We start from the raw sequence: 13,887 nt of genomic DNA, 5'->3' as shown, positions 1-13,887 counted from the left end.
GCACGGAGGGCATAGCTCAAAGCCAGCACGGTTCTGCCTTGCCGATTGTTAACTCCCTCATGCCCTCCCCCTATCTCCTAGTTAGAGGCAACAGCTCGGTAATGGAGGATTGTAGGTGAGCCAAATTGAAGCAGCAATTCCTGAGGTCAAAATAACTTTTATTCCCTGCAAGGGGCTGTGCAATTGCACTAGACTCCCCTCCTCCACCCCTTATGCCCTGCAGTCTGAAAGGGGTCCTGCTTCCAGCAGGGAGCTGGGGAAGTCATTCGTTCCTGAGGGGTGGGAAGGGGAGATGCTAGGGAAGCAGGATCAATCTCAGGCACTTAGTTTGTATAAGTTGGGGCACGCTGGTTTGTTTGCTTGCCTGCCAGGTCTGATCTGGAAAAGCCTGCCCTCTCCATGGACCTCATCTGGGAGAGCACTTGAGTAAATCAACAACTAAGTCTTTTATAACTTCAAATGTCATTTTCCTCCTAGCATGGGAGATGGATTCCTATATCTGGGACAACTTGTCCAAAGCCAGTTCCCTAGGGATCAGTAGAAATAAGGCTACCCTGCTTTGGTGGCTCTTAGTTCTGCATTCACTAGGCCTGGGCCACTCTAAGCTCAATACAAAACATTTGTGGTTTTGTTTTGTTTTTTTAAAAAGCAGGGTGTCCAACCAGTCCTGTACTTAGCCACACAAGAACACACCTTACCTGCTCTTTGAGGTGGGACCATACTGCAACTCCCAACTCGGCTGCCTTCAGCATGTCCTCTGCTCACCTCCAATCAATCTCCTGTAAAAGCCAGTGTGAAGACATAGAACTTGCATAGTATCTTGCAGTTAAAAGCATGGGGATGGATCTAGTCCCTAAACTTGTGTGCTTCTTGCAGCATCTATAAAGTGATGTCACTGCAGCTGGTTCATGCAAAGGTTTTTCTAAATGTATAGGGTAAGACAAACCTTTGGAGTATGTAAAGATACTGTAGATGCCAGAAGAGTCACCTGGTTTCCAAACTAAAGAGGGAACTGCAACAGGAATCCTGTTTAAAAAGAGTTCAACTGGGATGAGTTGGTGCCTGGACTGGACTATCTGTGTCAGGATTCAGCAGGGGTTTGGATTTGATGACACTGGAGCCTACTCCTTCCAGGTTTGGGCAGAAAAATTACAAGCCCAGCTCTTTTTGTGAAGTTTTTATCGTCTTAGACTTGATTCAGAAAACAGACCCCTCTGAACTACAGACAGAACTATAGGACTAGATTTTGATGTCAGTACAAATTCAGAGTAGATTGAAGGTGAGTGTTAACCTAGCCTTGTGGGTTGTTATCCAACACTGGGAAGAGAACAAAGACAAATCTCATGCCTGGAACACCTGGTTTCTACACTTGTGAAATGCCTGAAGTCTCAGCTCTTCATCTGCATTTATATTAAAATATCTTTATCTTCAGGGTGGAAAAATATCGTCCTCAGACACTGAATGACCTAATTTCCCATCAGGACATTCTGAGCACCAGTGAGTATTTAGTATTGCCACTCTTTTTCATCTGAGCCTTTCTATGCCCTTTGCAGACATGAGCTCCCAGGATACCTTTGAGGTAGGCAACTATAATTCCCATTTTACAGATGAAGCAGCTGAGGCAAAGATGGTATAACTTGCCTGGGGTCACGGAGGAAGTCAGTGGTAGAGCTGGTAGTTAAACCCAGAGGTCCTGTACTAGCCAGTAGATAATGCAGCTTCTCTTTCGCTATGAAACAGATATCTTTGTAATTGGTGGCAAGCTTACAGAAGCCTGTTAAATAGAATCACTTCCTCCTCATCCAGTCAGTGATGTGTTGCCATTATTTTAACATGGGTCTCTCATAATAAACCCTTTTGGGACCTGCATGAACCTTTTTAGAGGAAATGCTCTGGTTCTTTTATATGGGAGGAGGCCTGGATACTATAATGATCCATATGAAATCGCAGAGAGAGATGAAAGGTGCCACAGCTGCTTAGAATTAACCTGTTAAGGGGGTCATCATTGCAGCCTTTGTAGGATGCTCTTCCTGCCTCTTGTCCTATCCTTATCAGCCTTTCAGCATAACTGTTGTAAATGAACATGCCTGTTCCTGGAGAGTCAATCCAGCTTTACAGTCTTGACCATAACAAACATACTGCATGGAACTCATCAGAAGGAGTCAGAGTTCATCATCCTTTCTTTTTGGTGCCAGCGGCCACAGATCCATTACGGTGGGTATCTTAGCCTGCCTGGGGGAGGAACCAGACCTGTCCGTCACTGGCAGTTGGGGAATGCCCCTCTCCCTGAAATTCCCCCTGGTTTTATCCACCTTCCCAGCAATGGGCAGCTTGACCAGACCACTCAGCTGCAGAGCTTTCCTGAGGAACATTCCCATCTTCTCCCTCAGATTTCTGGCTCACATGACTGCTAATTAATTGATCTGTCTTATACCCAGTCACATCCTAGGGCTGCATTTTTGCTCCTTGAGAGATTGTCCCGTGAGCTCCTTTTCCCCCTGTGGTGTTTTCAGTAGCTGCTGCCCTAGCACGCTTCCGGGAGGGAGCTAGGCGAGGAAGAGCCAGAGGCAAAAGGCAAGGCCATGGTCCTGCTTCACTCCACTTGTTGAGAGCTTGGCCAGTTGTGTGGGCAGAGCACAGTTTCCCCCTCACAGCCCAGTCCGGCTGGGGCACCCTCTCCCACAAAGGAAAAGAGGCCATCAGGATTGGTATTGCCAGCTTCAGGGGCAAGTGGCTCGAGGAGAGGGAGAGCAGCCTCGCTGTGGAAGAACAAACAAGCAGGAAAGGGCCTCTTTGCCCCACCATTTACTGCATTCTAGCTCCTTTGGCCTCCGTTTTAGGAGGCCTGAGGGTTCCCCAGTGTGCACCAGTCACTACAGAGGTGAACATGGCCGCCTTCCCTGCTGGTGGGAGACTCAGTGCTTTGAACTGGGGGAGATTTTTTTTTTGTTTTAAACCTGAAGGAGTGGTCTCCTCACTAGACAGGCCCTTTGCAGACAGCCGCACCCAGGATGGTGTCACCTCAGGCCCCTCCCCTGGGCAGGAAAGCACTCAGGTGGCATCAGCCCCATAACAAAAATAAATGGCATGTCATCTGACACCCTCCATCCACTGTCACAGGCAGTGCTGACATGGCGGATGGTCTGGCAAGCATGGGCCTCTCAGCCTCAAAATGTCACAGCTTAAAGGGGTCTCCCTGTCTCAGAGAGCGGGACACCAGTCTGTTTCATACAGGTAATAGGGGCCTTTTGTCATTGAATCAGGTGCTTGGGCAGATCTGTTCCCAGCTCTCTTCATGTTAGCATGGGAGATCCTGGGAAGCTCAGGCTAGTCAAAGTCACCAGACCAGTAGATTGTCAGTCCTGGCTCTGGCTGGATTCTGAGAGCAGTACAGGTCATGTGGCAAGCTGAACAAGTCCTAATATACAAGAGAGAATACCACTTCGTAAGTGGCAGCTGGAACAAACCTCAGGCATAGGTGCTGGAACTAAGGGAGTGTGGGGTGCTGCTGCTCCTAGCTTGAAGTGGTTTCCATTATACACAGGGTTTACAGTTTGGGTCAATGGCTCTTAGCACTCCTACTGTAAAAATTGTTCCTGCACGCCTGATTTCAGGTTCCAAGGTGAGGTCGGTAGCTGTTCTCTCTTGCCTTAGAGCAACTCCAAGATTTATATGGCAGTGGCTGCATTAAGCAAACTGGAATTTCCAGCCAGAAATATCCTTGCTCGTTTTAAGTCAGGTTGGTGGGCATTGATGACTAATCTTTTTGTATGTGGAAACAGCAGCAAAGCACCTTGTGGCCTCTCTGGTTGTCAAGACGCCGGCTGCAAGGTGGTGAATGGTCTATTTAAAGCTGAGCAATGTCTCTCACCTTTCCCACGGCTTTGGGAGAGCAGCAGAGGGACTGTTTCTTTCTGGCTGAAGAGGCTGGGGCTTTGGGGTCTGATTACCCTCGCGTGGGATCTTCCACTATCTCTGCCTCACAGAGCAGGGCTGCTATTGCCAAATCCAATCCCCCAACCAGCACCAGACAGGTTAAAAATGGATCCTTGGAGGAAGTGATGATCAGTTGGGTCCTAGTAAGATGTCAACAAATGAAACTTATTCACGTGGGTGAAGTCCATTATTTAAGGCAGTGGGAGCTCTCTTACACGAGAACCAGTACTGTACTTAGAATTCAGACAGGGAGTCCTCACGACTGTCTCAGTATTCATTCCCAAAAAGAATTCAAGAAATATTCTTCCTTCTTTCAATTAATCAAACCTCTGTCTGCAAGGGGCATTGACAGTCTCGGGGCAGAGAAGTCTCTTCCCTTGTCCTGAGAGCTGCTAGGTGGCTAAGTGACCAGATACATTCACCAAATACTACATATCGTTCAGCTGTTCGTTAGCCAATGCCTTTTTTTGGCAGAAGTCTTCTCCATACCTCAGTGCCCAGGGGAAGGAAGAGGATATATAAATTCTCAGTTTGGATGATCCTGTTTCTCCCCCCTGGAGCCATACTGCACAAAAACCCCATTGTAACGAACCTGTGGAACTTAGTATGGTGAAGAATAGGGACATTTATTTGCACTCTACCTAAAAATCTCTTTTCTTTGAATAGTAAGGTCCACGGATCCAGCACACCCTGGAGACAAACGGTCATCCAGAATAGAGATGGAAATTGACCCCCAAAGATTCAGGTTTATTTCATTAGGGGACGTTATCCTCATGCTCTGTGCTTTTTCAATATTTAACACAATCTGTAATTTAGGAAAGTAGAATGGAATTATCCCAGCTGTGGAAGTTGTCAGCTAGAGCAGTAGCTCTCAACCTTTCCAGGCTACTGTATCCCTGTCAAGAATCTGATTTGTCTCCCGTACCCCCACGTTTCACCTCACTTAAACTACTTGCTTGCAGAATCAGACATAAAATACAAGTGTCCCAGCACACTACTACTGAAAAATTGCTGACTCATTTTTACCATAATAATAATAAAAATCAGTTAGAATATAAATACCGTACTTACATTTCAGTGTATAGTATAGAGAGCAGTCTGAACAAGTCATTGTATGACATTTTAGTTTGTACTGACTTCGCTAGTGCTTTTTATGTAGCCAGTTGTAAAAGTAGGCAAATATCTAGACGAGTTGATGTAGCCCCTGGAAGACCTCGGTGTACCCCCAGCAGTACGTGTACCCGTGGTTGAGGACGACTGAGCTACAGGGAACTTCAGGGTGTGAGGCATTTCCCTACTGCTAGTGTCTGCTTGTTTTAGTTCTGCTCCCAAGCGGCAGGCAGGCAGGCAGAAGTGCCCAGTGTAAGAGATCTGTGGATCTTACTGCTCAAAGAAAGGAAACTTTCAGGTAAGCACAGATAAGTTTTCCTCATCCCCACTGGTGGGCACTGAAGATCCTGTGGCACTGTTTGTAAGGGCAAGGATGTCCTAGCCTACAGCGTCCCCTTCCCACCTCCTTTGGGCCCCACTTAACTTCATGAACCCTACATTCCATGGGTGGCTGTCATGCAAGGGGACTCTGTAGATAGCTGATGAAATGCTCAGGAGCAAAGGGCAGAACTTTAAACTAGACTATGTCAAAACCAAGCAGGATTTTTAAGCATTTTCGAGCCAAAAAAAAAAAACTTGTTTCAAATGTGCCCCTCTCAAAATGGTCTCATGATCATGTGCTGTACTCTGAAGGTATCTGGAGTTCAGCATGCAGGGGATGCTATAGGTTAGCCCCCTAAATCTAAGGGCAGGAAGACTAACAGCCACTCACTCAGTATCTAATCAGAAGGGTCTCTTCTTTTCCTCACCCCGTAACCCATCTCTCATCAGTTCAGAAGTTCATCAGCGAAGATCGTCTGCCTCACCTTCTCCTCTATGGACCACCTGGCACTGGCAAGACCTCCACAATTTTGGCCTGTGCTAAACAGCTCTACAAAGACAAGGAATTCAATGCCATGGTTTTGGAGGTAAAGCACAGTGTCCTGCTGGCCCCGGTGCTCTTGTTCATTTGAAGGTAGTACTTTCCAGCTCCCGTAACTCTGCTCTTGGTATGGTGAAGGGCTAGCCAGGGTTACAGTTAGCATCCTGGAGTGCTTCTCCATAAGCACAACTAAAGATCAGCTTCCCTTTGCCTCTCTAAATATTGAGACCTGCATGTACGCTGCAGTCTTAGGCCTGGTGTACCCAAGGAAGTTGACCTGGTTTAAGTTAGACCAGTACAAGTCATGGTGTGGACAATCTTATTTTAGTTTGAGAGGCTTATGTCCATTTAGCTTAAACCTTTCCCTATTATTATAATCAACAATAACAACTGCAATACATGGCCCTTATACCACTTTTCATCAGTAGATCTCAGTAAACTTAAACTGCTCTTCAACCAAAATAAGTGTCCATGCAGTGGCTTGCACCAGTTTAACTAAATCTAAATCCCCACCATAGTATTTCACCAGTGCAGTTTTCAGGTGTAGACAAGCTCTTACTGTGCAGAGATGCATTAAATAATGCTAGCTCCCTCTCTCTCTAGCTGAATGCTTCAGATGACAGAGGAATTGATGTCGTCAGAGGACCCATCCTGAGCTTTGCTAGCACAAGGACAATCTTTAAGTAAGTGCCATAACATGTTTGCATCCCTTGCCTCACAAGAGGTGGTTTCTCCTTTTATCTGTGCTTTGTCTCTTTCCTCTCTCTGACATGCACCAAGTCACAAGGAGTCCATAGAATGTATAGCATGACACTGAAATAGCGCTCTTGGCTTAAAAGGAGATGGTCAGTTTTGGGGGGAAGCACATGCTTTCTCAGTGGACGGTTACAGACAGGAACAGAATGGAGTAGGTAGTGACTGGACAGGAGATATGTGGAAAGTATTCTTTGCATGATAAAGGAGGAGGAAATAAGAGTATTCAGGGAGATAAGAAAGTTATTGCAGTCTCTGGGAGTAGTGTAACGCAGAGGAGAGAAGCATGTCCTCACAGCTTCAGTCTGGTATGCTGTTTTGGGGGCTTTACTGTAAAAAGACTGGGGAGAGTGCTGAGATGAGCATCTGGGATGAGAGTGTGGTGGGAACGGACTAACAGATGAAAGGAATCAAGGCCCAACATTCTCAGAAGTGGCCCCTGATGTGCAGTGCCTTGCTTTTTGGGAGACCCATCCGGGGCCTGATTACCAGAGATGCTGAACATCAACTCCCAAAGTCACTAGAGCTGCAGGAGCTCAGCACCTCTGGCAGTCAGGCCCTTGGGTGTATCGAGCTAGGCACCAACACTCAATGGCCACTTCTGAAACGTGTTTATTCATCAGCAGTGTGTGAACAATGCTGCGGACGGGAGAGAAGATAGAGGATTCTGGGTACGCAAAGGGACGCTACTGTGAGTCTGGGGTAAAGTGGTGTGAATCAGGTGGGAGTGATGGCTTGAAATACTCGATTTCAGCCGAAAAAGAGACGGGCGTAAGGAGGGGTTAATGCATTAGTAGGGCTAGGTCTCTCCTAGCTCTATATATCCCGGGGCCAAGCTCGAATTGACTCCATGGGCTTCCTCCAGCTCGCCCACAGTAGGTTAGGCTGTAGGCAGGGATGACTGAAGCAGCCATCCCCTCTCTTTCCATTAGGAAAGGTTTTAAGCTTGTGATCCTGGATGAAGCAGATGCCATGACCCAGGATGCCCAGAATGCCCTAAGGCGAGGTGAGTGGCATTCAGCTTATGACCGGAGAAGGGTGTGGTAGCTCTCAACGGCTCTCGGTAATTTGCTGAGACAGGGCCCCACTAAGGTGACCAGATAGCAAGTGTGAAAAATCAGGATGGGGTGGGGTGGGGGAAATAGGTGCCTATATAAGAAAAAGCCCCCAAAATCGGGACTGTCCCTATAAAATCAGGACATCTGGTCACCCTAGGCCCAGCTGTGATTTCATGCAGTTGTGACTCCCACCCTCAGAGCAAGTTGTCTACTTAAGCTTTTCCCAAGCAAGTGGTAACGCTGTGCATGTGACACGACAGTGTGTGTAGCAGTGTTGTATGCAAGGGAGCTGTTGCCTAACACCCCAGTGACTGCATCTCCTGTGCTGGAGTGGTGTGTGTGTTTGCATATATCCACCAGTACCACGCTTTGGGATGAAAGGAGCAATACACGTTAACTCCTGAAGGCAGCTATGAGAGGAGGAATCTTCATAATGGTATTTTGTATGGTATCTTCATGATAATGACATGGGCTCAGTGTTCCAGGTCTTGACCAAAGGGACCACCCACAGTAAATTCCTGGAAATTCTTCTTTGGAAGGATAAGGGGCTTGAGTCCAGCCTTCTGGGAGGTGAAACTCAAACTCCAGGAATTCCAGGCTATTTCATAGCCTCCTGTGCCCCCGCTCTGCAGAGTGGAATGGTCTATGCCATGGCTTATATTGCCTGTGTTCACTAACTCTCTTCTGACTGCAACAACATAGATTGGTGCAAGTTCTGACTGGCAATTCCCTTCCCCTTCCCCACCCCCACTCCCTTTGCAGTGATTGAGAAATTCACTGAGAACACCAGGTTTTGCCTGATCTGTAACTACCTCTCCAAGATCATCCCTGCCTTGCAATCCAGATGCACAAGGTTCCGCTTTGGCCCCCTGACTCCAGAACTCATGGTCCCCAGGCTGCAGCATGTCATCAAGGAAGAGATGTGAGTAAAAAGCATTGTTGGGGATGGGAGGGGAGTCAGAACAAAATGGAAATGGAGTTTCACATCAGGGAAACATCTGACCTATTCAGCTGCCTCCTGCCTTTGTTCATGCAATCATGGGTGTCCTCATTGCTTTCCATAATATCCTCCCTCCCCAATTTGTCTGGGCTCTCCTAAATCCTCCTCTTACCTCTGGAAGGACCAGCTGCCTTTTTCCTTCTCTCCAGTTTCCTCCACACATTTCTCCTCCTGCAGGGAACTGTGGCTTTCCTCTGTGTCTTTTCTTTTGTTCCCTTCAACCTTTGGCAGCTAGAGATGCCTGTAGGTCCTTGGGGGCTCAGTCTCTGAGCAGGTCCCTTCCTTAAGCTGCTTTGCAGCTTCAAATGCAATTGTAAGACTAAAAAGAAGAGAGGCCTCCTGAAGTCCCATTTGTTTGTGGTTTTCTAGGGCAAACTTGCTCAGGTCCCCTCGGCTCTACTGGTTGCCAGCTGTGTGAACTTAAGCTGGATTTTCTCCTCCTTACCCTCATCCCCACTAAGGAAGGTTCTGCAGGGCCAAATTGGGCCCTAATTGCACCTGAGTTGCTCCATTGACACTGGGCCTGCCCAGGTGCAGCACAGCAGAACCAGGCTTTCATTAGAGCTTAATTACTCTGTTAATAATGCTTCAGGCAGAGTGGAAACCAGCTCACTCCCTCTCTTATAGCTGTGTTGGCTCCTTGCTTTTCGTACTAAAGATCTGTCTGCGTGCCTACCCAGGGAGCTTGTGCTGGGGAGAGAAAAGGTTGTCCATTCAGAGTAGAACTGCTCTTTAAGACAAATGGAACCAGCCACGGTTTGTGGTTAAAACCTTGGTGGCATAGCGGAGGTGTGGGCTGGTGTTTAACTTCTGAAGAGCTGGGTAGCAAATGAGACAAGTCTGAACTCAGCCTAGCCCCAAGTATTGGGGTTTTTGACATGAACCTTTTGGCCTGATTGGCCACAGGAATAGCAAGTGTAGCGTAGGTGAGATGTGAATGCAGTGGCAGAGTCCTGTGTGTGATGGAAGGTCGTCGCGGGGGCAGATATTGCACACCTGCTTCTAGCCAGTGCTTCTCTTTCGACCAGCAAATTCTCCTCTACTTCACTAAGCCTCTCCCCTGGGAATACTTGCTTTCTGCCTCCATAGCCTCATGGCTCTTCCCATGCCCTGCATGCCCTTGTTGGAATCTGCTGGTCCGACTGAAGGTTGTCTTGCACAGCCCCGCTCCAGGCAATGCAATCGGATGAGCTGCCTGCTCACATGGGAGTGGACTGTCTATCAGTCTACTTCGGCCTGAACAAATGGTCCTGAGGTGTCAGGATCTGTTGTCTTTGCGCCTGGCAGCCGGGAAGAGGAGAGAAGATACTATTTTGCATAGAGACAGAGGGCCCCAAACCTGTCACGGTGCCATGTCCGTACATGGCTTTTTGACATTGTCAGGACTGTTCAAATATTGGGGTGTCCCCTGGTGGCTGTTGTGTGACTCGGCAGTTCTCCAGGGCTCAGGGCCCCTGCTGTGCATCCTGAAATCTGTGTCTTTCAGGGCTGATGTAAGTGAAGATGGGATGAAAGCACTGGTGACCCTCTCCAGCGGGGACATGCGCAGAGCTCTGAATATTTTGCAGGTACAGTCCTGTGTGTGGCTTCAGCTTGCTGCCCCCACCTCCCAGTACCAGAGGCTGCATCTCTGATTTCAGAGTGGCAATGGTGCCACTTGTGTAATGGCCAGATGGACGTCTCCTTCCTTGATGTGTGCGTGGAATGGTTCACGGGGTCAGGTCATGTGCAACACCCTCATCCCCATGGATAAGGGAGAGATTCAGGGGCTCTTCCTCCAGTTACTCAGTGTTGCAGGTGGTATTTGTAGGCAAGAGTGCACTGCGGGCCTAGGCATCTCAATGTGCCCGTGCTTGGCTCCGCTCCAGCCCAGGGTCTACTGTGAGACTGGCTACAGCAGGAGCAGCCAGGTAGAGATGGTAATGCAACCACAGGCAACGGGTTCACCTCAGCGCCCTCCAGAACCCTCAGCCCTTCTCCCCACCATTGCAGTGACTTCTGGGGAACCAGCGCTGGCTGAGGACCGTTGGCAAGTGGCTGAGGAAAGCTGCAGCAGCAGCAGATGGTATACAGGGAAGGCGGGTGGGGAAGCTAGTCTGTTCTGATTGCACAGATTGTATTGTGGGGGTGAGGGGACCATGGTAGATTCTTCTTCACTCCCTGTACTGAAGCAACTGTGAAATGGCACCGTGGGTGGGGTTCCATGTCCGCCTTTTGGTGACTCGTTCAGATGACAAGCAGAACGGCTCCTGCCACAACCTTCCTTGAAACTCACGGCAGGCTCAGAATCCTTCCTAAAATGCTGTCACAGGTTCTTAAGGGGCCAGTGACACCCACGCAGCCCCGTTGCCTACCCTAGATTTATAATGGGTGACATCTGTGCACTTAGAGCTGTTTCTGTTGATGATGCACAAGACAGAACAGGATCCTGCTTGGTCTTCCATAGTGCATGGGTCCCACAGGGCTAATGGGAGGGAAAATCCATTCTAGTCACAGAGGCTGCATCCACAGAGGGATAAACAACACATGACTGGCCCAGGTTAGCCGGGCTTGGGCTCTGAGGCTGAAAAACTGCTGTGTAGACACTTGGTCTGGAGCCTGAGCTCTGAGACCCTGCGAGGAGGAAGGGTCCCAGAGCTTGGGCACCAGCCTGAGCCTGAAGGTCTTCACAGCAATTTTTAGCCGCACCAGCCAAGCCCCAGGAGCCTCAGTGAGCTGACCCGAGCCAGCTGTGGCCATGCTGGAGGTCTTTTGTCCCCGTGTGGACGTACCCTAAAGGTCTGATGGCCGGAGCTGCCCCCTGACCTCTCCTCCTCTCCTGGCAGAGCACCACCATGGCCTTTGGGAAGGTGACAGAGGACACCGTGTACACCTGCACAGGGCACCCCCTGAAGTCTGACATTGCCAACATTCTCGACTGGATGCTGAACCAGGACTTCTCCACTGCCTATAAAAGTATCCTTTCCATCGTCCTCCTTACACTACCCTGAGGGGCAAGTGAGATGGGCGGCCGACTAGCATGGTGACAATGGGATGGCATCCCGTGGCCCCTTTTACCAACTGTGCAAATGGAAAAGGGAGGCTTTTGCTTTATAAGGCACTTGACCACTCGAGTAACTCATGCCAATTACATCGTTATAGCATGCCCAGGTCATACGTCTGCATCTCCCCTTCTCTCATGGGGAGTGGTGCTTCCCAGGGATGCACAGGTTCCCTTTGATCAGCACAGGGAAGCTCTGGGTGTTGCAGGCCTGTGGGCTGATGTCTGAATTGCGGATGTGGTGCAGCTCCTTTCATTTCCAACCTCCGAGCATTCGGTGCACCACTGCCAGGGAGCTCCGGGCCCGATCCTGCTCCCTCATGGCTGTTGGTTCAGAGCTGATCCTATGTTAGCTCACCCCACCAAGGATCCAGTGAACTGGGGGACAGGAATCCCTTGTTTCAATGGCATCTACTGCTGGGCTTCAGAATTCTGTGCAAAAAAATCCCTTGACTCTCTCCCGAGAAATCCTGGAGCTGAAGACACTGAAGGGTTTGGCTCTGCATGACATCCTGACAGAGATCCACTTGTTTGTGCATCGAGGTAATGCTTCTCTGGCTGGCCAGCACGACGTGGTCACTCCATCTTAACATGCATATCCACCAAAGTAGCTTGTTGACAGTGTTCCTCATTAACCCATAAGAAACAAATCCCTCTTGGGGCCTGGCTACGGTCTGGGGACTCTGGATGAGGCTGTAACCAGGGAAGATGGTGTCTGTGCTATGGGAAGAGGCAGCCCCACAGGTAACTCCTCACCATATGTGGCTCCATTCATCGGTTAGACTGGCCAGAGGTGGGGGAAGAACTGACATGGAGCTGGCCACAAAGCAATAGCCCAGTTTGGATTTTTCACTTCCTATTTAGTAGTGTCTGACCTGCCTGTTTTGCTTTGTGGTGCACGGTCTTTATGGCTGAGACACATTTGCTATTAGCAGCATGTGTTTTGGTTGGGGACAGATTGGCTGCTATTGCTGTCTCCCTATAGCAGAGCTAACACTGGGCTGTGCAGCCATCTTCAATTACTGTCTCAAATAGCCATTCTCCCTCACAGGGCAGGTCCACTTAGGAGCCTTAAATGACTTGGAGTCCTTGTGGCACCTTAGAGACTAACACGTTTATTTGGGCATAAGCTTTCGTGGGCTACAGCCCACTTCATCGGATGCATGCAGTGGAAAATACATATCATACACAGAGAACATGAAAAAATGGGTGTTGCTGTACCAACTATAATGAGACTGATCAATTAAGGTGGGCTATTATCAGGAGAAAAAAACTAAAACTTTTGTAGTTATAATCAGGATGGCCCATGTCCAACAGTTGACAAGAAGGTCTGAGTAATTGTAGGGGAAAAATTAGTGTGGGGAAGTAGTTTTACTTTGTGTAGTGACCGATCCACTCCAGTCTTTATTCAAGCCTAATTCAAGTTTAGCAGTTGGAGTATTGTGACTTTTAGGTCTCTAATCAAGTGACCAGGGAGGTTGAAGTGTTCTCTGACTGGTTTTGAATGTTATAATTCTTGGTCTAATTTGTGTCCATTTATTCTTAATAATTGGAGGTATACCTGTCTCCTAGAACTGGAAGGGACCTTGAAAGGTCATTGAGTCCAGCCCCCTGCCTTCACTAGCAGGACCAAGTACTGATTTTTGCCCCAGATCCCTAAGTGGCCCCCTTAAGGATTGAACTCACAACCCTCCCTTAGCAGGCCAATGCTCAAACCACTGAGCGATTCCCTCCCTCTTCTTTTGTGTGTAGACTGTCTGGTTTGGCCAGTGTACATGGCAGAGGGGCATTGCTGGCACTCTAAATGACTTGATTCTTTCTTAAAACACCACATTTACTCAATCTGTCTTCATCTCTCTCCCTAGTTGACTTTCCACCTTCTGTCCGAATCCAACTCCTGATCAAAATGGCAGACATCGAGTGAGTATCCCTTCGAAGCCTGTTGCTTTGCTTGCCCCAGCTGCCTTTTCTCCCCTAACAGTTATCTTTAAGATGAGGTTTGGCCTGTCTGAACCCTTCCTAAGGGAAGGTTACTGTTAATGCTGCCCAATGCCCGGTTCACAACTTTGTATCACATTACAGGACTGCACCCACCATCTTCAGTGGTTCCTGCATGTGTTTTAGCATG

General features: G+C 48.6%; 1 protein-coding gene across 1 annotated transcript in view; it reads left to right on the top strand.

Annotated features, from left to right (window-relative positions):
- The first annotated feature begins 1,437 nt into the window (after positions 1 to 1,437).
- The window catches only part of RFC5 (replication factor C subunit 5), a 13,849-nt gene continuing 1,399 nt past the window's right edge, over positions 1,438 to 13,887 (top strand). The window contains exons 1-9 of the mRNA XM_032799998.2: positions 1,438 to 1,497; positions 5,818 to 5,954; positions 6,512 to 6,591; positions 7,594 to 7,667; positions 8,482 to 8,641; positions 10,206 to 10,287; positions 11,545 to 11,674; positions 12,225 to 12,302; positions 13,625 to 13,679. Of these exons, the coding sequence (XP_032655889.1) occupies positions 5,943 to 5,954; positions 6,512 to 6,591; positions 7,594 to 7,667; positions 8,482 to 8,641; positions 10,206 to 10,287; positions 11,545 to 11,674; positions 12,225 to 12,302; positions 13,625 to 13,679 (671 nt within the window). The 5' untranslated portion in view covers positions 1,438 to 1,497; positions 5,818 to 5,942. The remainder of the gene's footprint in view (positions 1,498 to 5,817; positions 5,955 to 6,511; positions 6,592 to 7,593; positions 7,668 to 8,481; positions 8,642 to 10,205; positions 10,288 to 11,544; positions 11,675 to 12,224; positions 12,303 to 13,624; positions 13,680 to 13,887) is intronic.

The sequence above is a fragment of the Chelonoidis abingdonii genome, chromosome 22, assembly GCF_003597395.2.
Source record: "Chelonoidis abingdonii isolate Lonesome George chromosome 22, CheloAbing_2.0, whole genome shotgun sequence".
In the NCBI taxonomy this organism is placed as follows: Eukaryota; Metazoa; Chordata; order Testudines; family Testudinidae; genus Chelonoidis; species Chelonoidis abingdonii.
The sequence above is the reverse complement of the archived record's forward strand: the minus strand, read 5'-3'. Positions and strand labels throughout refer to the sequence as shown.